Source organism: Metopolophium dirhodum, chromosome 3 (assembly GCF_019925205.1).
Source record: "Metopolophium dirhodum isolate CAU chromosome 3, ASM1992520v1, whole genome shotgun sequence".
NCBI lineage: Eukaryota > Metazoa > Arthropoda > Insecta > Hemiptera > Aphididae > Metopolophium > Metopolophium dirhodum.
In genome coordinates, this window is record NC_083562.1 from 10,202,225 (window position 1) to 10,227,596 (window position 25,372).

The window sequence follows — 25,372 nt, forward strand, 5'->3', positions numbered from 1 at the left end:
ACGGTTCGTAAATAAATATTAAATTATTCGCGTACTACAAAATGTACACAAATTATACAAACGTATATGGGGCATAATATTTTTCAACTCGTCGTTTTCTACACGTAAACGCATAGTGACGGATAGTCGTATATCATAATATTATATAAAAAAACCCGACGATCGTCACGGGCTATGAAGAAAACGGTTAGTCGTGAGAGGTACGCTGGAATCGCGGTTCATCGAACGAAACTCATGGTAAAATACCGAAATTATATTATTTAGAAACAATAATCCCGGGGTATTCATTCCCCCGCGGTGTAAGCATAAAACAACAATTTTCTCCGCATCTGTTTGCATCGATGGGTATTATAATATAAAATACGAAAATAATAATAATTCATCCAAACGCAGTAACTGAATATACTTATACAACGGTATTACAATGTTCTACATAATAATATATATATCATATTATGTTTACAATATATTATAATGCGTTTCGTCGTTTCGATTATTTAAATAATAACAAAGCGTCTTCGAGTAATACCCATGCGCAGAGTGTATAGTATACTACTTTAATACGGTAGATACTTTACGCGTTTCGAAAATATTATCTCATCGGCTCCGACGAAAAACGACGCGTAACGTATAATATATTATTATTATTATTATTATTGTGTAAGAGATGGAGAACATTTCGAGCCCCAGGCCCGACGATATTATTATTATTTGAAGTGAAATAAATTCGTAGCCTCCAGCCGACGTGACGCAGTGGCGGTGGCGGTCGAAAAATGATTACAGCGTACCTCGTGACTAAATTGGTGACGGGCATATGGCGGGCGGCGGTCTATCCGTTGCGCGTCTTGGCAACGGTCATATAAATAATAATAATAATAATAATAATAACAACAATCCGGTTCTGGTAGTCGTGGCTGGGAGAGGTTATTACCGCGGAACTGGTAACCTCGGTATATCATCAACCCCCACCAAGTCCACCGACGACGCACCGCTGTAATCCCACTACACGACTACACCATCGACGGGGGACGGCGAACCGGTGTACGATCATCGTGTCTGTGCGGTAAAAACGGTTCGAAACGGAAATCGAAACAAAAAAGCGTACGCGCAAACCGCAGTCCGTGTCGCGTTTCGCTGCTGTGATCACGTGTTAGTGTCAGTCGACGGGCGCAAGACGAATAAAATAATTTAGAGAATAATAACGGCCTCGACAAACGATAGGAGACGTAGACTAGCCGAAACCATTTTGTTCAAGTGACGGCGTACCGTGTCGCGACAAAGTAGCTGTTGGTGCTGCAGACGTCGGAACGAGGTAACTAATAAATCAATTATTACTATTTTTTATCGTTATCATTTTATCGTGCCGCGCGCGCACCCGGTCGAATGGTAAAGTAACTCTTTACTTTTCGGAGACTCAGACGCCTTTATAATGTATAGGCCGTAGGTAAAAGGTAGGTTAAACGTAACTCGACCCTAATAAATGTGCACGTCGTGTTGTATTTTACTAATTCAAAGGTGCCTTCACACTGCGCCGTGTTGTGAATTTGTGTCTTTTTGTGACCTAACTTTCTCAATAAGAAGGCAACGACATTTCGGTAACACGTTGAATATATTTCAATATCTTCTACGCAATGCAGTTAAAAATAAAAGTGCCTTTAGATTTTGAATTAGATCCTTATTCTAGTGTTTGAGAGTTGACGGACAGTTTACTTTGATACTTGACTAAAAATATATTTTGAAAGCTATTTCATTATTGCTAATCACGTAAGTTCATATAATGGCCTCGAAGACTTGATTTGCAATGAGTAATGACTCCGACTTGAAAAGATTGGAATATCGTTAAAAAACGACATTGAAAAAAACGACAAAATTATAATTTTAAAAGTATATACACAAGAATAACAGTTTTAATTAATATCAGCAAATTGATATCATATTATATTGCCAAATACATATTATTTTTAATTTTTTCAAATTGGTATTATTGCCAATAACAGCAGCAGATGTCAGGATTACTATTTTCACAATATTGTAAAAAAACTGATAATTGTGATTTTTAAGTAAAAGAATATTTAAGTGGTGGATGGTGATAGAGGCATACTACATTTTTTTAATAGCATAATATACCTACTATAATACTCTACGAATATGGTAGGATACTAGAGTCCAAACGATACAAGATCTATCGTTACGCTTTTCACGGGGGAAGACTACCTTTTATCTTTCTTTTTGGCCGGAAACTCCGCAACGACGACGACTACAATAATAATATAATAATACCTATATTATGTTATTATTGCCTCTATAGTCTATAGTGCTATTAACGATTTAACGAGTTCATAATAGCTACAGATACGGTTATTGCGAGTTCTATACCGTAACACGTTGTAATGTGATGATTATGTATTTATGTACGTCTGCTGCGATGATAATAATAATAATAATAATAATATAATTTATTTATTATCATCACCCGATAATCGGTAAAAATAATATGTTCGAATTTTGCGTGGTTGTTGCGATTACCTCATCCGATTTTACAACAGGTGGTGACGACGACAAGACACCGGAAGTATCTACGTAAGGTTTCTTCTTGGTTGGCAAGCGAAACGAAAAAATACGTTTGTTGTGTGTCATGTTTATGTTATGATATTATTATTATAACGACGAGGGAGTGAGAGGCATTGTCGGTGGCGGAGAAGAAGTTAGAAGGTAGCCTGTAAGCAAAGCCAATATCGGCTCGATTCTGTCTTACATATTATAATATTATGGTTTTTTGGTCTGCGATTGTATTTTGTTTTTATTCGTGATGTTCTTTCGTGTTTTAGTCGTGTGTGATGAACGTGACTTATAATCAATAACTATTTGGATTTATAGTACAAAAAAAAAAAATAGATATAATAATAACAACAAAATTATAATATAGTAGGTACGTTCTTTAATTCAGAATTAGGGCGTCTACGGGCGTCTATTTGTTGCTGCTGAATAAATTATAACAGTATCTAAAATACCAATTTAATATCACTTTCATGTACGAAGCTTTGTGTGTCTTCCGTATCTATATGTATTGGAAATTATGTTGGACGTTGGTATATGATATGCAATATGTATATATGTATATATTAAATAGTTATAAATTATAATCATATATAATAGGTATGATGTATAATATTTTAGGGTACCCGGTACTCACTCGATTCTTAATAGTGTTGGAACATTTTCGGTAAAAATTAAATTAATGTACCCTTTGGAAAACTTGGCTTTAAGATAACTGACGTACACCTACGAAGAAAATAAAACTATCATTAAAATCATTTGTGTTTATGTATAAACTATAGTACTATATACGTAATATATAATTTTAATTATTTTCACAAAATATGGAAAATTTCAAATGCTCCGTCGTCGGGCGTACGATACTATGATGCCGGTATGACTTATGAGTAATAAATAATAATAATACTATAATAGTAATAATAATAATAGTAATAGGTAGTATGCTAGTATTATAATATTATTATGGTCGGGACGAGAAACGCTTGCGTTATACGATTGCGTTTTAACACTGGCAGCGTTAATGTGTATGATTTGATATAGGTACCTACATAGTACATAATATTATATATATATATCGTATAATATGTTGCAGTTTGCGCGCAGCCTAACCGCGAAATCCGTCAGCGTGTTTTTGACATTAATTTAAGTTCTGTATTCATGACGAAACCCGCTCAGTAAAGCCTTAGTGTCGATTAAATAAATAACAAGCTTAAAACTTGTTTCGAAATTAAATCTCATTTCATTAACCACTTCGGGCTTAGGAAATTCCAGAAACTGTTTTTTAATTCAACATATGAAAACTTACCCTTTTCTATAAAATGCTAAAAATATATAATATGTTGTAGTATAATATAGTTGTATATATCCGATTTAACGTGTTCTTAAAAGTTGTGTTATGTGTCTTAATACTCCCATGCTAAAAATGTTACTTTAACAGCTTCAACATCTGTGTATGCTATTTGTGTTTATATTTATATCACATTTACACGATATAATTACTAACAAATGCGATTTTTAACCTACGGAGTATTTTATGGCTTATGACTTATGAGTAACCTAATGGTACCTATATTAAATGTATTCGTCGATTATTTAAGATATTGTCCAATACCTATTGTCAAAAGCAAAACAGAGATTAAAAGTTATAAAAAATTATTATTACATTCATTAAATTTCCTTATACTTAATTGTTTTTTTTAATCTTAAGGCTTTTTTTCATTGAAATAACGTAAACCTTTTTTATCTGTGCAATTTGCGTTATTATTTTTTTGTTTAAAAGTGACTGGAGGAAGATAAAATTTTCAGAACAACGAGCAAAGATCTAAAGTTTTGCATCGCTTTTTTTTGTTAAGCGCCTTCTTATAACTTGAGGAAAAGTTATAAAAATATGTCAGCCATTTAAAAGTTATTATTTTTCTATTAATTTTTCAGTAGATATTAGTAATATGATGCATACAAATAATTAAACTACATTTTATATTAAACGAATTTTGTTTGAATAGGTACCCATATAGTATATACGAGATGATTATATAGTATACTGTATAATTATTATGTTATATACTAATAACATAATACCCATAACATAGCCATATAGATGATAATATTTGAATAATTTAATATAAAATTTCTGTTTACTTATCAGCTATTATATTCACAATGGGTTACTTTGATTTATTCTGATGATGATATTTAAAAAAAAAATGAACAAGATATTGTCAACCCGATTTTTTGTTCATTCCATATAAATAAATAAATTAGTATAGACATTAAGTATCATTAGTTCATTATTATGATGATTGGAATAATGATTATTATACCCAATAATAACAATTAATTTGTAACAATAAATAGTAGATATTATGCTGTACAATAAGTGATACCAACTAGCAATTAAACTCAAAATAATTATTATTTGTTGCGTTATAAATTTATATATAAAAAATAAATAAATATATTTATGTTAAAATTATCTGTAAATATTAAAAATTTGTAGAAAAACCACAGAATTGTAATAATTATTTAAATTTCATTGTAACTACATCAAACAGAAACTCAAATTATTAAAAAATCCCTCCAAAATTCCTTTGATTTCTTTTTTATGAAAATAATTTGGTAAGAAGTTCAGTTTTTAATGTTCATAAAACAAAATAGTTGATATGAACTTCTATTGGTATAATTATTTTAGATTCTAAGCAGAGCGATGAATGTATTCATTTGATTTAAAATTTTTTAATAGTTTTTGAAAGCGCAGAGAAAAACAAATAAAAAATGAAGGAAAAACGAGAATTTTTACGCAAAATCGGTTTTGGTTTTTGTTCCAAAACAAATGACGTAGATACGTGACATTTTCACCGGTTTATATTAGTATTTTCTACACACGATAAAATTTTCAAAATTTTTTGATTTGTTTTAAACTGTTTACGGACATTTTCAGTTTCAAATTTTTTTTTTTTAGTTTTCTAAAGATTTCTATGAATGACAATAAAATTATTATTATTATTTGTTGGGTAAAAAAGCTTAACAATTTAATACAAGGCTGTATATTGTTACAAAATTAAATTTTTTTTTTTTAAAGATCTAAAGTTAGTATTTTGACAAAATTTATCAAATTTAAAATTTAAAAATGATTTTGTAGTTAAAAATTTATAAAATGTTCAACTTTTATACCTAAGGATTGAAAATTTAAAACAAGGTTCCACAGTAAGTAGGTTATAATTTATATAAATTACTTTACTCACAATAATATCATCAAATATACTTAGTAATATCATAGGCTGACTGACCGTCTACGCTCAGAATCGTTTTTCTATACAATGATATTATATCATTCAATTCAAATTTAACACAATCCATTAAAGTGACTCACTGTACAGCAGAGCAACACTTTTTACTTGCCCATCTTTTTTTATGATGAAAATAAATAACTATTTGTTATTATTAAAATTTTAATCCACGTGCAATAAGTTAATGGCATATTAACTTTTATATATTAGTATATTATCTTTGCGTCGATTAATATAATATAATTTTATTAATTTTAATATTTAAGACATTTTATTTTTTAGAAATCTTAATATTGTCTAATGTTTAAAAAAGACATTACTATACTTACCTATCTTGAATAGATTGTTCTTATTAGTAACACTTTTTCTTCGATTTTCTATTTAATTAAAGTATGTCGAGAAGTATAATGTACTACCTTTATAAATGCAATTATATGTATTTAATATATAGGTACTACTATACTGGGTGATCCATTTAACGTAGGAAAGACGCTATTATTATTTCAGAAATTATTAACCATTTTAAAAATGTTTCTTTTCTTCATCAGTCTTAAAATTTGTTAATGACAACATGTATTTTTAATTCATTAATTCCAGAATTTTTTGAGAGTACTTTGATGCATAAAAATCAAATGTTTGAAGACTAGTTTATGAACTATTGTAAATACTTATTTGAATTTAGATGAGTAGAAGATTAGTTGTACAGGCAGTTACACCGTAAATATAGTGTGGTTGTCCTACTCTGCTGATCTAAACGTGAAATACCTTATAACTAATAAACTATTTGTCGTATATTTGATTTTTGTATATCGAAATATTCCAAATAATATTTTGCTTCGGAGTATGAAATTAGAAATGTATGTTGTCATTTGAAAGATTATAAAACTTAAAAATTATAACGATAAAATATTGTTTTGTAATGACTTAAAATTATGTAAAAGAAATATTTTCAAAAACGTTAGTGTTTTCTGAAATAATGAGTGTATTGAAAAGTGAATCACTTCTTGTACATATACATATATATTATAGCTTATTATTATTGCCTACCTATGTTCTATTTGAATAGTCGTTTAATAATATTTTGAAGTCTTAATATTTATGACTTATGTATAGAAATGTATACAGACATTTACAATAAGTAAGTATAATGAGTGGTCAAAAAAATGTTAAATCAATTTTTACGATGGCAGCCTGTCTCATGATTAACGAAACTCTTTTTTTCGTGTATGTGACAGTGATTTTTCACCATGACTAAAATGATGGGAGACTGTACTCTACACTCTAATACTAAACAATAATAGTTTATAGTCACTCGGATGTTCTTTTGAAATTACATAACTGCCTTAGTGCGTCTCAACGTGGCTAGTTAAGAAAATTGTATTTTCTGTCCTAATGACATACATTGAACTGAATTTAACTTTGCGACAAATTGTTTTTTTAATAATAATATTTATACTTAATTAAAAAAGTAAAATGTTTTATTTTACTATCAACCAACTACCTATCTAAATATATCTAGGTGTACATTACATGTGTAGAAACTTCTGTATATATTTGTCGCTGTTTATACCTACATGTTTTCCTAAAGTTCCATTTTACGAACACATAATGTTTTAGTTTGTAAAATGTTTCGCTTTTTCCAGCTTTATACATAATTATTTTGACGAATATTTAATTTTAAGATTATTTTATTATTATTTATGTTAAACCATATAGCTAAAGAAATATTTTTAAATGTTTTTATTTATACATTATGCTCTTTATACTATGTATATTACAAAGTGACTTTAAATTTATAATTGAAATATTAAATAATGCAAAATATATATTAAATTCAGAAATGTTATTCTAATTGGCTCTTATTATATGAAAATTATTTTACTTAGGTGTATTTAATGTTCCAAATATCAGTTATAATTTATAAATTATAATATTAATTGTTTAGTTTTGATGAGTTTGTCGATTATTATTTCTGTTAAAATTTTCTGATATAGTAAAATTGGTATTCTTTTTTAATTTCCCGTAAATTTATGAATATTTGTGTAAAAAGTATTTTTTGCACACATTTCATTTCATACATCTGCATTTTCTAGGTATACCTATTGCTCACAATTAATTTCCAATGTAATAATTGTCTCGTCCACGTTAAAAGTGTTAATAGGAAATAGACCCAATGTAGAAATAAATGGCCAAACAGTATTTTTTTCCTGTTAAATTTCTGATCTTGTTGTATATTGGAAACTATAATATTGTATAATTTAGTACCTAAGTATAAAACTTTTTTAAGTAATGACCAGAAGTATTAAATTACACATTAACATTAAAAAAAAAAAATAAAAAATAGTATCACTTTCTCCATCTACTTCTTTTTATTCATTTTATAGTTGGTGCGTACATTTTTGAGTAGGTACTGAATACTGACATGGAATGTTTTATTTTATATACTTACAAAATTCAGTGGATAGAAGAATCTTGTTTGCTTATTTTTATTACACGAGTTTACGTTTTCGTTATGAGTACAATATTCGTTATCATATTTTTAAAGAGGAAGTTTGTGAATAATTGTCATTGCTGACATTTTATATAAAATATTTTGTTTCTAATAAAAATTATGTACCTAATTAATTATTATTTTTAAGTTAGTATAAAGACATTAATCGACAAATAATTTGTTTAAGTATAAATTATTTATTAGTTTATAGGAATTAAAAAAAAAACACACACTAATTATTCATGCAGGCTTCCATCATTAGCTTCAGTACTCAGTTGACGTATCCAATAGGTTAACAATATAATATATTTATGTATTTTTTTATAATCATGTTACATCAAAGCTTATAATATATATTCATGTAACATGTGATGTATAATATTATATTATAATTAATTTAAAAAAAATTAAACAAATAAATGTTGTTGTTCTTTGAAAATCTTCACAACAATTTGAGGCACTTCGCGCATGCTCTTATATTAGTGCACCTCAAGTATATCTATCAAAAATCGTGGGTCCCGCATTCCTTGGAAGAAGGTTTAAATTTTATACTTTACTGCATGCAAACTTAATGTACATGTATCATTGTATCATTGACATCGAAATGGTTGTTTCTATTAAAGCCATAATGTTTATAACAGTTGTTAAACATAAATACCGCGAAATAAAATTTAATAAAATTAGTGTTTACTTACCTATATTATAATACTTGTATTTTTATAATTTTTGACAATCGTGGACGTGATATAGACTATTAAAATATATTAAACCATTAATTACCGTTTAGTTTTAGACCGGATTTCCGGATACATATGAATACTCCGTGTCTACATATAGATATAAATATATAATATTATTATATAAATATTGTTATGAAAATATGGATAACGGGACTGTATAAATTGAAGTTGCCAGATGTTCCTGGCGTTGCGCAATGTCTTTAGAATTTGAAACGTTAAAAATCCCCGTCACATAGTTTTGTTTTTGCTACTAAAGAAGTATAATATGTAGTTACGACGTGTGAATAGATGTTATTGGATGAACTCGTCGATGACCAGTTATGTTTGGCTCAAATCGGATTTTTTTTATAGGACATAGGCGTAAAACGTAGGTATATGTGCCTAATATTGGTTCAATCACCGAATTATATTATTTGTTATAGAAATCATTTAACACAGGCACTTATTATATATAATTATAATATAATATATATTATAAAATACATTTGATGACTTATGTTGAAAGTTTAGGAACTATAGACGTGTGCTATGGCATAACCAAGGGGAGAGGGTCACGGGGTCCATGCTAACCCATACTGGCCATATATTATATATAAAAAAGGTATTAATTATATTATTTTTGGCTGTATTGGTTTTTTTTACTTTCGAAAATAAAAATTTTATCAGTATTCAGTGGTATGAATATCAATTTTGATAAACACTATAGGGACAGGACAATAGGGCATAGCAGTTTATGTGTGGTTAAAAAGCTGAATATGGTTATAAGTTTAAAACCATAAAAAAGAGATATAATTACACTGATAACATTGGACTTGTTCATGTTAGTATACATATTTTTTAGATAATAATATGTTATAAACAAATATATACATATAGGTAATAGTAAAAAAATGTGTTTTTGAATGTTTTTTTTTTGGCCCCCATCCTTTCAGAAATTCTGGCTACGCCACTAGCCGTGTGCGTCATAATTCATACAGAATGACAGGACTTTAAATCAAATATAAACAAAACGGAAAATGGTATCTGGGGAGGTTTTTTTTTTCATTTTCTTCGTTCCAAAATACAAATATATTGGATATATTTTTATCATAGGAGTATATATAGGTATTTCGTAAAACGTTAGTAAATCATCCAAAATAACAACTTCATAATTCTTTAGATGAATTATATGTATAGTATATTATTATGAATTTAAACAATTTAATAGTCTTCGTGTTTGAATGGTGAAACACTATCGTACAGTAGGCATTGTTGGGTATACTGTTAGATGCGCTTCAGTATATTATGCTTTCCACATTAAATCTATAGTTATAGGGGAATCGCGCAGTATCTGTCGGAATAAACATCATATGAAAAAATATCAATATTTATAGAAATATTATAGTTGTAATTCTTAATTTTTTGTATACGCTTAAAATGTCAGATTTGGTATTAGAAAAAAATAAGTACATATTTTAGTTTTAGCCAACTTACGATTCGCCTGTTTTTGTAAAATTACTAAAATGTCAACTTTAATCTATGAATAATTTATAAAACAAATGAACGCATTAAATATTAAAATGTGATATATAACCCACACAAGGCAAAGTTAAAAGCGAGATTAGAAGTTAGTACATTTTTCTAACTAGTTGGTAGTTTAATTTTAGTTATAGGTACTTAAGACTTGAAGTATTTAATTTAATACTTTACAATTAATAAAATTACTGATACTACGTCGTACTCTCGTTTTTTAAGTCATAGCCCATATATGTATAAATAAGCGTATTTAGTCATTTAAATTCTTATGTACCTAATAGTTATGTAGACTCAAAAGTTTCTTAGCCGGGTTCCTCTAGTAAATATTTTTAAGTTAATTTAAGTATAATTAATAGACTAAATATGCAATAACATACATATTTATTATTATATAATGTTATCATAATTTAAAGTATTAATTAAATAGGTACCTATATATATAGTAGCAAGGTTATTTCAATATTTTCGTCCCATGTTGATTTCTTTCTGGTGTACATATAGTTGGCTCACACTATTTTTTACGAAAATTGAGGGACCGAATAAATAACACCCTCGTAGTATAATGTGTATCAAATTAGATTTATATTTTTTTTCTTATGAACCGTTAACATGGGATGAACTGTGTTCCCATTAACCCCCTCCCCCCTTAAATATAAATATATATATATATATATATATATATATAAATATATATAAGTACCTGGTACATACCTAATATTAAGCCTTATTCTAAAAATCACAATTTTTGTTATTTTGTTGTTATTTGAAAATATTAATTTTTGGTACTTGAAAGTACATTATTGTATTTTATACATACAATGGCATTTTCAAATGCGATGTTTTAGAAAAAATGAATTATCCTACTGTATAGCTAATAGTAAAATAATTTACTTTAATAGCAATAATATCATAAAATATACTTAGTAATTATAGCCGACAGACCGTCTTTGTACAGAATTGTTTTTCATATAAGTACAATAATTGTATATCATTGAAATACAATTACAGTGACCCATATGACATTCAATGTACATCAGAGCAGTACCGACTTTCTACATTTTCTTTATACTTAAAATTAAAACAAATGTATTATGGTTAGATGCAATCATAAAATAAAAAATAAAATATGTTGTGAACCATTATTGTTGTATTGAATAAGTTTTATTTTACAATATTTATAGTTCAGTAAATATTTTTTTTAGTTGATATAAAGTTTGTATCTAATAAATACATATAATAATTAACAATACATGGTCTTATAATTGAGAAAACTTTAATTTGATTATTTGAAAAACATATTTAATATTTAGCTTACGATTTTCAATCATTCACTGGTAAATTTTTGAGACAGCTGTCTGAATTAATTCGTTGCAATAATATTCAAGACTGTATCAAAGAGGTTCGTTAGGAGTCTTAATAACTTTTATTTTTGAAAATAAAAACTAAAAACCTAGTTTAATAGATTATTTCACTAGAAAAATCTTCATAGTTATTCGCATAAAAACGGATGCATGTCAAAAGACATTTCAATGTTTCATTCAACTGTAGGTAAGGCTAATCTGCTAAGTTCTATACCTATGTTTAGGTCAGTGCCCTTTTTATGGATTGTGATCAATTATATGGACGATATGAAACAATAGATTTTCGTTTTTGGGTTCTTAACCACAAACTGTTATTATTTTGTTGTTAACAGTTCATTGCATTTTTTTTTGTAGTTTAAGAGAGAAAAAATATTCATCCAATCCGTTCAAGCAAAACTCATCTTAAGGTTGACCTCCGCGTATTGTTGTAAGCGTTCAATTATTTATTTTTTATCTGATAATACAATAATATATCTATTTATAGATGGAGTTTTGGTGTACAATTTAGGTAATATCAAACAAATTAAATATTTTTCGAACTTCTAGTTTGGTACAAAAACAGATGTCATTTATTATAGAGGAATGTAATAATTTATTATAATATAAGTACAATATATTTTAACGTGCCATATAAAATATGGAATATACCTACACGGTTACACTTTATATTATTGGTTCACTTGATTTTGCACTATAAAAAAAAAAATGTTAATTTTATGATGCATATAATATGTACTATGATGTAAATATTAGATATATCGTATTTGTGTATTAATATTTAATAAATGTAAATTTATTTAAAAAAAAAATGTTTTGGAAAGAAATCAATGGGAATGCTGATGGTTTTTAAATTGCATTTTATTGATTGATAGAGGCAAAAGTTGAAAAAGAAAACCCAATGAAATAGGCTTTGAAAATTTTGGCAATAGAAAATATATTGGCTTATGAACAGTTAAGTGGTTGGTAAGGAAAACGTCTGGAATTTCATACAAAGAAAATATAAGGTGAGATCAAACAATTTAATATAATCAGGGTTTCTATACATGTATGAATTATGTTCAAAACATCCACTAATATACTGCGCCGTGATTGATACACACTCATAAAGGTTTTACACAAATCATTTTAATAATCTGCTAAAGCTTAATGGCTTAAAATTGAAAATTTTTGTATTAAACAAACGATTATAACTTATTAAATTTTTTTCAAAAAATATTATTAGTTTTGTAAATTAAATGCAGTAGGTAAGTATAATCAATATTATATAGTATGATTATTATTAGCATATCAGATTAGATAATTAGATAGGTACTATAAAGCTTAGAGTTAAACCGTTAAAGTATGGAAGTCATACTTGTTGATGAGATATATTTTTAAGACTTTATGTGAGAAATAAAACTTGATTTGCGCATAATTTATGTACTACTAGGTATATACAGTATTGTGTATTTATTTGCACATAATATCGTTGTACAAATTTTAAGATATATTGGATTATTTAATATTTATATAGGTACTTATTATGGTTTATAATTAATAGTAATAAATACTATTAAATTTAATATGCGCAATAATAAAGAGAAAGTGTACAAAAGTCTGAAACAATCAATTTAAATAACATACCGTACCTAAATATAACTTATCTGTGAATTAGGAAAATTCATTAATTTACCTAATGATTATTTTTGTTAAAAATACATAAAATACATAAACTATAAACATTATGTATTAGTCATCGTTTGTTGATAGTTTAGAATATTCATAATTTGTATTAAAAACGGTGTATAAGTAGGTTTTGCTACAATCAAATAATTTGATTGTTTTTTTATTAAAATAGTTTTAAATACAACTTATCAGAAAGTAATTAAGCACGGAGATCCAAACTGTGAGGAAATTTGGATATTAATTGTGGTATTGGTTTTAAGATTGGATCCTTTTAGTACCTAATATGTTGTGTAAAATATCTACTTAAATCTGGGTTCTTAATATTATGTATATCATCATATATTATATTATATTTTTATATTCCAAGCAGAGCGTTAATTACATATCTTGGTCGAATTTACTATTGTGTTTATTCAAAAGCAGTATTAATTAAAATTATTGTCTTTAAATTTTAAATTTTCTTGATATTTTATTATTTAAAAATTCAAAAACCTCGTGTTGTTATAATCATTTTGTATGTTTTGTAACGAATAGCTCATTAGCTGTAAATACAAATCGCGTCCCCCAAAGACAATTAGAGTACCTCAGCATTCTCCCCTCTTTTTGTTTCTACACGTGTGTGGGAAAATTTACAAATAATAACAAGAGTGGCTTATTTTATAATATCAGTGTTGTAATTCGTAACAATTTATTAACATTTTATTGTGCCGTATATACAACGGCCGGAAATTGCTTTCAATCATCACTTAGATAAAAAAGGGGAGTTTATACGCAGAACAAGTATTGAAAACGATCAAACTAAATATTATTTTATGTGATGTATTTTATTCGACACCATTGTCGTACTCGTGTGTAGGCATACAGCTAACGAAATCGACTGATAAGTAAATAATTTAATAATTAATAAAAAATATAATTTCGTTCGATTGACGAATACTTTGCGAATGAAAAATAATAACAATAATACAAAAAATACAAATAATGATATTTGAAATTTTAAAGGTTTGGTTATTATATACATAATATAATATAATTTTCAATAACAGATGACAATAATATATTTCGCAGATACCGGACAGGTGTCGTCACATGTGCTTCCTGCAGCTAGGTTGTATTGGTTGCACCATAGTGTAAACAAATTGCATGTCGGCATGTAATTATCAATTCTAAAATAAAATAATATAACACAATATCAAGAGATGTAAACAATCGTCACGATTATACAAATTGTTTGATGTATAAACAGTAATAAGCGATATGAGTGAATGTTAAAACGACGAGCTTCGGAAACATCGGGTTATGAATAATGATTGAATAAAAAAAATAAATAATAATTATGAATAATTTAATAATTGATATTTTGATAATAATGATAGTAACAACAATGCGTTGACGTTTATATTTTTATGTTTTATTTTTTAACTTAAACATAATATAATACTTAGGTAGGTCTGGGATATGGGTGTTTAGTTTTATTCTCAAGGGTATATGTGTCATGTGTGATCAATGTAGTATACATTATATATATTCATGTTATATAAATACTAGCATGGACATAATATAATACTAGCACATAGGAACATAATATACATACATATAATACAGCTAGCATTGTGCTATAGATTAAATATATTTAACCTACGATATTACTGAATGTGGTTTTATGATACCTAGGTATTGTGTTTCACTTAATCCCAATATGAAGGATTGAAGGAACAATGGTATTCTTATGATGAATTCAGTAAAAATTAGATCGCCTTTTGAAATGTATTAGCACTATTATCAATTTCTAATTTTAATAAAGAGTAAAAGAAAGAAGTTTTAATTAAAAGTAGGTATTAAGAGGATGTTACAGTGCTTAACTACAGAGTATTTTAAAATTGTAAATTGTTTGTACATTTTAAAATACTCATAACTCGCTTTAAAACTAAATTATAATACAAAGCCTATGTCATTGCCTAGATAATAATTTTTCATTTAAATCATATAAGAAGTCAATTCACTCTAATTTTTAAACTAACGGAGATAAACGTGACCTGATGAGCGTACAATTTGCTATGTTACGCACTTGTAAGACGGAGACAACAAATGTCAGTGTAACATCCCCTTAATGAAATTGCATTGTTTAAAAATATAATTATAGGTTATTTGTTTTTTATTAAATGTAATCATGCAGTTTAATATTTTAAACGTGTGTTATTAACTGATTAGTATTTGGTTGATAACTCGTTTAGATACACATTTAATTTTTTTTTATAATTGTCATGTTTTTTATTCACATTTATGTTTGTACTTTAAATATAATATTTATTTATTGTAGTTCTGTGTGTACCTACATTTAGACATTGTCCCCCTTGTCTATTGTATCTGGCATTATATTAAAAATAATAATATACATTAAGTATACGTAGTTCTTTCTGGGTATTTCGTATTACATTTTGATAATATTACCATTAAATAAAATATAGGAATTTATTTATTTTTACGTTATAACCTATGAACCAATTAATATTATATTTCACGTACATATATGTATACACATTACATTTTGGAATAATAGGTACTATATAATATATATTGTATAAGTACCAATTATTAATTATTTGTAGATTTTGAATTTAATAAATTGTTAAGACATTGTTTTGCATCTATTTTTTTAGCCTAGGAAATTTAAGTTGATTTTTGCACTAAATTTATTATAGATGTATTTATGTTGAATATAATATAATAATGGAATATTTAAATAGAATATAATTCAATTATCTTCCAAATAAATCTCAATGTCTTAATCTCATTCATTTTACTCTTATAAACGATTAGAAGATAATAATATTATTCATAATGATTGGTTTAACCATATTCTGAAAACAATGATACATAATGATTTAATTTGTCATTAATGCTAATGTCGTCAATCGTTTTTCTATTTGTATACAAACCTCTATCAAGTTCATCGAGTGAGTTCATAAAAAAAAAAACCTTGACTATAATATTATGTTAGTATTGAATGTAGATTCTTCAGTATTAGTGATAATATCTGTATTAGTATACGATTATTATGTGTTAGATGAACAGTACCCAGTTGGCGATGTGACCTGAATTATGTTAAACAATTTATTAGTATAGAATATTTTGTTTACAGTAAATAAAATAACAATTGTATACATAAACAATGTAGATTATAGTTAGTTTTCTTTACAGTTTACATGAGCATTACAGTGTAAAGTTGTTGCTTTACACTGTAAACGTTATTACTGTATTCTATTTTTGTGGTAATTTTCTCGATAAATATGTTAAATGTTTTTTTAATAATTTATTTTAATGAATAGATTTTTAAACATTAATCAGTAATTTTGATGTCCAAAGAAAAAAAAATATTAGATTGTGACCTTCTCATCGTTATTATATGGTAAATAGTACATTGCATTTTGTCAACCGATTAAAATATTTTATAATCTATATATTCATTAATTTAAGAGGATGTCAGCGCACCATTTGTTTTCTCTCTCTGACCCACGCTTAGTATAACAAATTTGCATTCAGCAGATACAATTTTTTGTTTTTTAACTTTAATATTAAAATGAATTGACCTGTAATCAAACTTAAAGCTAAGAATTTCATTCATGTGGCAACTCTTAAACCTAAGTTGATATTTCAATTTTAAAATAAATTATGCAGCATGCATTTCAAAATTGTAACATTTTACATAGTTACAATTAAACTATAACTCACGTTTAAATTGAAATATCAATAAAAAACTACAAGGTGTGCTAGATAATGTTATTACTTTTAAGTTTGATTGTAAGGCTTTGATCCATTTTAATAATATTAAAGCTAACAACACAAAACTGGATCTTCTGAACGGAAATTTGTCATGTTGCATGTGGGCCAGAAAGAGAAAACGAATAGGGTACTGACATCCTCTTAACGTTAATAGTTATTATACAATACGTAATTCAATAGTGCAATAATATCGGTGTAAAACAATACACGTTTATTATAAATAGGCAGTAAAATTTATTGCATATTTGCTTTGTATTAAATTTGTCGGTATAGGTCGTAATGTATCGCGGTGTACTATGTTGGTACTTGATACTATTAGCCACTAGGTACATAATACATTGATTTTGAGGTCGATACGTGAGATACAAAAATATTACGTCTGTTTATTCAAAAATCCACTATTTAAAAAATAAAATATTACGATGAATAAAATAAAAATATTCATGTGTTATATGCGCTGTGTATATTTACATTTATATTATCGTGTGAGCAACCCGGCCGAGATATAACTTATTAGTCTGAGCTTACGCGAATTACACACACACACCTACACACGCCCACCCACACACACAATATGCACATACACGATTATACCGTTTTAAGTTGTGTTACATGGTAGGTACCTATAGTTAAGTTTTTTTTTTTATTATTTGGAGTCGTAACAATTTTCTGTATGTGTTATAGATAAACCTCCTCCGATGTATCTGTGTACCTATATGTACCGAGTGGTATACATCCCACCGGATGGATTTGCGAACACCGCGTTCGGTTTATATAGAAATTTACTTGACGAAAAGTTGTCTCTCCGTAATTGGGCTTTTGGGCGATAAAACCCGGGTATTTTGTTTAAAGCTCCTCGGGGTTTATTATTTCCGATATTGTTCCAACATCTTGAATACCTTATACCTATATAAGGGGGTGCGCGCGCGCGCATCTGTGACGTGTACATTATAATTTATAATATACGTATAATGTATATAAATGCCTATTTGTATGTTTTCAAGACACGTATATGCTTAAATCATATAATAATATACTAATATACGATAGAAGGTACCCAACTCTGTGTCTGCTGCTGGATTTGTCTTTGTCAGTGAGATAAAAACATTAATTGCAACCCGGCGGCGGTAAATTATAATTAAACGGGACTTATTGTGTTTGTATAATAATATATTGGTAATGAGATCGATTTCGAAGAAATCAAATTGAATCGTAAATAATGACTGTTATTTGATGTGTTTGTATATGCAAATTGGTTTACAGATTTCAATCAATCTAAGTTTAGCAACATATTATGTTCGTTGAAAATTAAACAGAAACTAATTAAACCTTTTTCCTATCAAGTCGTAAAATAGTTGAGTAAATTACTATCAATAGGTACGCCCGAGGGTACGTCTGAATGCCTGATGCATGTATAGTACAGACATCTACTGTGCATTTGTACTGGTGTACACTGTATGTCTGTATAATACAATATGTACAATATATAGGTATTATAGACATCTACTACACCTTAAAAATAATTTATTCATATTCTATAAATGCTATTAACGGGTTTACTTCATAATATTTTCTGGGTTTCAAATTGTAATTGAAAATTTAACTTTGAAATATAAGTATAGGTACTATAAGTAGTATAAAATTATAATTTAAATTAAAGAAAAAAATCTCATTGTGCACTTCCCATTGCGTCTATAACCATCGTATCGCGGGAATGGTTTTTGTCAATGAGAAACACTTGTAAAAATTACTTATGAGTTATGACTTATGTACTGTACATATAAAAGAATAATACCGTGGAACGTCGTCTCGTTTAAATAATCTATTCCAGCCATGATTTACGATAACTTTTGTTCGCAAACAGTTTCTTCTACTCTGTTTCCCAAAAACCTCGGCTTCCTTTTAACAAGATGTTTATCGGTTCGCCGATTTCCGAATAAGAGTTTGTTTTTTTCTTCTTTGAGAATAGTTTAGGGCTGCAAAACTTTACTAACAGTATAATAAAAATGTTTTCGCAGAGTATTTGACTAGTACTGGAACTGTTGATGAACTTAGCCTGCTGCTGTCGGTCTACAATAATGGGAAAACTATTGAGCCTGTTAGCTCGAGACGAGAATAGTTGCTGTTCTGCTCAACAGAAATACGACATTTTTTTAGATTTTGAAAGTAAGTATATTACCTACCTGTTTATTATTATTTTTTTTATTTAATTTTAATGACTTCAACGTTTTCTATGGAAAACCTCTGTACTGTAATAAAAAATTATTGTTTGTAAATCTTATATATAAAAAAAATTGAAATGTCTCGACTCTCGGTTGACCCGTTGTGTCCTATCGGACATTTGGAAAAAGTAAATCATAAATAAATTCAAATATATTGGATGACTCTATAGAAAACTGCTTGGTAAAATGGAATCCACTAGGTAACAAATCTAATTTAAAATGTTCGAAGGTATGTCATGACGTTATGCATTATTTTTTTGTTTTAGAAGCATATTATATTATACGATGGCAAATAAACAACGTCATGTCATATCATTCATATATTTGAATGGAAACGTAGTTAAAAATCTGACGGAAAAATGCCCTTATAAATGTTTCAAGATTTTACATTCCCAATATGTATGCCTTATGCACGCATATAGCCAACCAATTCAATAATAATAGAAGCAATTAATTTGAGGGTTATAACTAATAAGTACGTATTCAATAGCGAGTAGACACCGACTAGAATATTATAAATTTATAATCATTTATCGGTGAATATGGGTATTAGATTATTTATGGAACATTGTGCGTGCAATATAATGTTTTTGTAGTAAAGTACCTACCTATAATATGTAACTTTAATGTTTGTATCATATTTTCTTTGGTTTGAAAACTATTCTTTTCTTACTATTTACTTTTCTACTGATTTTTTTAATTCCTCAGACTATATCTACTTAAAAATACATAATTAATTAGTCCTCTAATGTTTCATTATTATTAAAAATCAACTTAAAAAGTAGTTTGAACTGTTGAAGTGCTTAAATAATTTAAACTTTTAAATACTGTAAAATTTAAAGTTTTGACATCAAATAAAATGTTCAGAATGGACTTTCATTAGGTACCCCTTAAAGGAGTTGTTACAAACTTTATTTAAATTCACTGCATACATTAGCAAACGTTTTTTCCCCCATTTACTTGGTTTTTAAATCGAGACTTAGAAGTATTGTCACGGTTTATTTTGATTTTTATATTTTGAAACATAATGAATACACAAAAGAACATAATTATTTATAAACAATTTCTTGTAAGTTATTATAATATTGTTGTAATTTATTTTTTCATTAAACGTAGGTATGCGCTCTAGCATTGTAGACATATATCAAAATACTATAAATAATCGTAGATATATATAAATAGATAATAAATAGGTATTATTGATACATTATAAAATATATGATATGTGTATTTACTTGATAAATATTGCAACTTGTATTAATTTTCTTCGTAAAATTTGAGTTAATCATTCAATATTTTTAGAACCTATAGTGACTTATCTGAAAAATATTATTCAAAAACCTATAGAAAGTAGCAATATTGAACAAATATTTTTATGAAATATGTAAATTTGATTATAAAAATTAATATACTTACCTAGGTAGTATCAAGTATCAACGGCCGTAAAATAATAATTTTATTAAATTTAACAAGTTTTTGTTTGTATAATATTTTTTTAAATCACTTGCCTTAAGTAACTGACATGTAACTTTCTATAAGTATTTAAATATTAAGTTTAGTTGAGTGTAACTTTAGGTACATTATCGGAATTTCTAAACTACCTTTTTATTCAATATATTCTTATAATTATATAATAAGGCGTCCTCTTAATTACGATCTTATGTAACATAAAAATACAATAATCCAGAAAGTTAAAATCCTTTTTTTAAATAAATGATGAGTATTTATATTCATTTTATAAGAATAAAAAAATGCTTTAAAGCGATTAAATATTTTTTATAGCGCATTGGCTTCAAAATATTTTATGTAATAAGATCAGCTAGGTAGCAAAAATGATTTCACCAAAACTATTGGATGACGTTATAATATGTGATACCGACTTTCTTTATTACGATATATTAGTCATTTAAGTGATTCAGGTTGTTAGTGGTTTTTTTAAACATATGTTAATATTAATTATTATACTATTGTAATTTATGAGTATTGAACATTCGTTGCTAATAATTATAACCTAGTTATAAATTATTTTAACAAACTTCGTGTTACATACGCGTTATATTGTCTGCATTAAATTTGATAAACGCGTATCGCACTAATGTTTTTTTTATTATTATTATTAGTATTATTATTATCACACCAATTATGTGATCAACTTTGACCGATGACATTTTTAAATTAGAACAAATTAATGTTTCATTTAATTTAACATTTTAGATGCCCAACCTACTGAAAGTGAAATGGAACTATTTGACGAGGTCCAAATCGTGCTTACCGAGGCCTCTGACGTGCTTTCCGACCTCAAACATTACTTGGGCGCTGACCAATATATACGAGCAGCGATTAATAACCCAAGTGCCGAACAAAATGCATTGACATGGGAAGCGTTGATGCCTCGAATTCGCACTTTGAGACGATTCTATTTTTTTTCACAAAAAATAGGTAAGTAAAATATTAATAATTAATATATTTGAACATTATAAACGAAAAATCAAGTTATAATTTGTTCGTAGTTTATTATGATAATATTGCTTATAATAATCGATAATCGACACTAATCGTATAACAAATATAAATAATACTACATAATATTATCAATAATTCTACAAAATGATTCATTAATGACAGTGGTTCTGCTAGTGATGCAATTATAGCCTCATAATTCTGAGTGGAGCAATTAAAGTTAATAAAAATAACATGTTATATAAATATAAAATATTATAACAATTAATAATTTAATAAATGCTTTATTTTTTGCAAAATTAATTCGAACTATTGTATTATACTAATAATACAATAAATTACTAATAACAATAAACCTAAATATATTTTATAATAATGAGACGTCTGACCGTCTCTGCTATAGTCTTTTTGTATGACATAATTATAACATCAAATTAAAATTTAACGCATCCATTACAGTTACCTACCTATTCAATGACGAGGTGCACTCGACAGTCGACACCTACTTTACAACTATCCGACTTCCCCGTTTTTTTCCAAAACTAATAAAATTTTCGTTTTCAAAAAATATAAACCAATTTTTGTCGTTACAAATCAAAAACAAAAATATTGATTTTAAAATGTTTTAAATTTCATAATCAATTAAAATTGAAGTTATTTAATATACATTAAATAAAACTGATGAAAATAATTAGCCAAGTACGTATAACTATAACTACAACTATATTTATATTTAAATTTAAAAAAGATAAATAATAATGTCATAATAGTTGTTATTATAATCAGTATCTGATTTAGCGATATCATATTATTTGTTGGGCTATCTCCCAGAATGCGGTATACCATCGTTTTGTGTACTACCTAACTATAATAATTAATGCTATAGTATATAGCTTCCGATCCAACAATGTTTTATGTTCTAATAAAGTTGGGATATCCACATTACTATGATTATCGTATTAATTGAATCCACTTCATACATTATATCTTTATATTTGCCAGTGTTAATATTATAAAATCAATGTTATTATATTATATAATAATAGGTAACAATAATAACATATTAGTTAGTTTAGTGTTGTTACTCGTTTATTGTATATATGGTGAGTTACTCCAACTAGTATAGTTGTTTATAATCATTTTTTTTTTAATTGTTTGTAAAATTATTGTTTATATTATATATTTTAGCTGAAAAATTCATAATTAAATTACACAGTTATTAATAATTAATATATATTATAATTGTATAGGTAAATGTTTTTACTTCATTTAATATTTTTGGATTATTTAAATTTTATTTTGTTAATTATTTATTTTATTTAAAATCATTAAATTAAATGAAATTCGCATTGCAGACCACATATTTTTTAGTTATACCTCATATAAGGAGATCGCCTTTTTTTGAATTCCGTATAAAGTTAATTAAAACAAACTTTTTTTTCAGCTTTCGTTGTACCTCAAATTCTAACTGAAATATGTTCAGATGATATAACCCCATCCTTACACCTAGAAAATCAACAAGCTCTAGTCAAACAATTTTCCGAGATCATTGAGTTTGTGTTGAAGTTCGATGAATACAAGGTATACTGTCGTTGGCAGCATTTCGTCGGAAAACTTTATTAAAAGTTGTTTGAGCAATTTCATTGTTTTCAAATTTTAGATGAGAACTCCAGCTATTCAAAACGACTTTAGCTATTACAGACGAGTGTTGATGCGTGAAGGCGCATCAGTGCATTCGTTCACGGACCAAGATGAAGATTCTAACAGCAACTTGAACGTTGCCAACAAAGTGTCCTTGTTCTACGCAGAAGCAACGCCAATGTTGAGAACACTGTCAAATGTTACTTCACAATTTTTGAACAAAGTAACTACCTACTATATTATGCAGGAGTTAAAATGTTTTGCATTATTCAATCTGAACATTTTACCGGTACACAGTGTAAAGTGTCACCGGGCTAACTTAGAATAAAACGAACTACAAATAATTATTTTATTATGTAGCACTACATCATACATATATATTTTTTTTCACCTATTGAACAATTTTGATTTTCTAAACTTTCATCGTAATTCATTATGACGGTTTGTCATTCCAGCAATAACCATTCCAATCAAGTATTTACTCCTCATGCCAACAGTTGACATTTTTTTTCTGTATTTCCAGGATAAACGGCTCGTTGACTATGCCATTGATATGTTGAGTACCATGGTAAAAGTGTGCATACGCATGTTGGAAACACCGTAAGTCATATTTACTTCCTCGATAGCATTTTATTATAATCGCAACGTGTTATTATTGTTCCACAGTACGGTTCAGTTCAGAAAACAGGAAACTCACCTTTTCATGCTTCGCGTATTAGTCGGCCTCATCATATTGTACGACCACGTGCACCCAAACGGAGCGTTCGTCAAGACTTCCAACATAGATATTAAAGGTTGCGTACGGCTGCTTAAAGACCAGCCGGAAGAGTTTCAGACTGAAAACCTGTTGAACGCACTGAGGTAATGAGACGGGGAGCCTGTTAGAAGCTTGGAACCTAGGCACTATATACCTCTAAAGTCTAAAACAACAATAATGATTACTGTTGATAACCGTTTGCTTGTTTTCTCCGCATAGGTATACTACAGCTCATCTAAACGACCCGTCTACGTCGAAAACAGTCAGATCCCTGCTCATGGAGGCGTGATTTTTTATTTTTTTTTACAACACTGCTCAACCCAAGATCTGATTTTTATAAAATCATATATTTGTATTAAGTATTATATAATTTATTATTTTAACATGTAGTATTATTTTATAAGTTAACGGATACATCATGTATAATATTGTGTTTTAAGATATATTTTTTACTATCCTGTTTTCACAACTAAGTGTATTAGTAAATCAATACTTTTATAATAAGACTCCGCAGCTACAGTCTTAATTATTTACAGACATAAGTCTATCTCTCATGTATAATATATTGTATAGATAGACTATATGCAGTATATTTTATATAATATGTATAAGTAATACGTATTGTATGCATTTATTATAACTTAATGTTTAGTTGTTTTGAGATCAAAGCAAAAAGTTACGTATACGGAACAATCAACTAATAGGTTATATCATGTAACTTATTATAATATAACTTATACTGCGTGTTAAAAGCACGTTAATCGTGGGGCTTCCTTTAGCAATCAGCACCTTTTAATTATCACTAACCGTCTATACCGCAGTAATTTAGATTATACCCGAAATATGTACTATCGCACAAGTATTTAAAATTTTTTTTATTAGTACCTACCTACG

The 25,372-nt window shown here is 27.5% G+C and overlaps 1 protein-coding gene across 1 annotated transcript; it reads left to right on the plus strand.

The window, feature by feature from the left end:
* Nucleotides 1-1,015: 1,015 nt before the first annotated feature.
* On the plus strand, nucleotides 1,016-24,984 carry LOC132941932 (CYFIP-related Rac1 interactor B). The gene is made up of 8 exons (XM_061010186.1): nucleotides 1,016-1,312; nucleotides 19,417-19,564; nucleotides 21,835-22,059; nucleotides 23,525-23,661; nucleotides 23,741-23,944; nucleotides 24,245-24,321; nucleotides 24,388-24,582; nucleotides 24,698-24,984. Exons 2-8 carry the CDS (start codon nucleotides 19,444-19,446, stop codon nucleotides 24,765-24,767), a joined length of 1,029 nt encoding a protein of 342 aa, XP_060866169.1. The 5' UTR covers nucleotides 1,016-1,312; nucleotides 19,417-19,443; the 3' UTR covers nucleotides 24,768-24,984.
* The last annotated feature ends 388 nt before the right edge of the window (nucleotides 24,985-25,372 follow it).

What these genes read in the sequence shown, in the direction of transcription:
- LOC132941932 (XM_061010186.1), top strand. Translation starts at nt 19,444, where the DNA reads ATGAACTTAGCCTGCTGCTGTCGGTCTACAATAATGGGAAAACTATTG. An exon ending in TGAAGTTCGATGAATACAAG is followed by an intron (nt 23,662 to 23,740) that starts GTATACTGTCGT and finishes TTCAAATTTTAG; the next exon opens with ATGAGAACTCCAGCTATTCA. An exon ending in AACCTGTTGAACGCACTGAG is followed by an intron (nt 24,583 to 24,697) that starts GTAATGAGACGG and finishes TTCTCCGCATAG; the next exon opens with GTATACTACAGCTCATCTAA.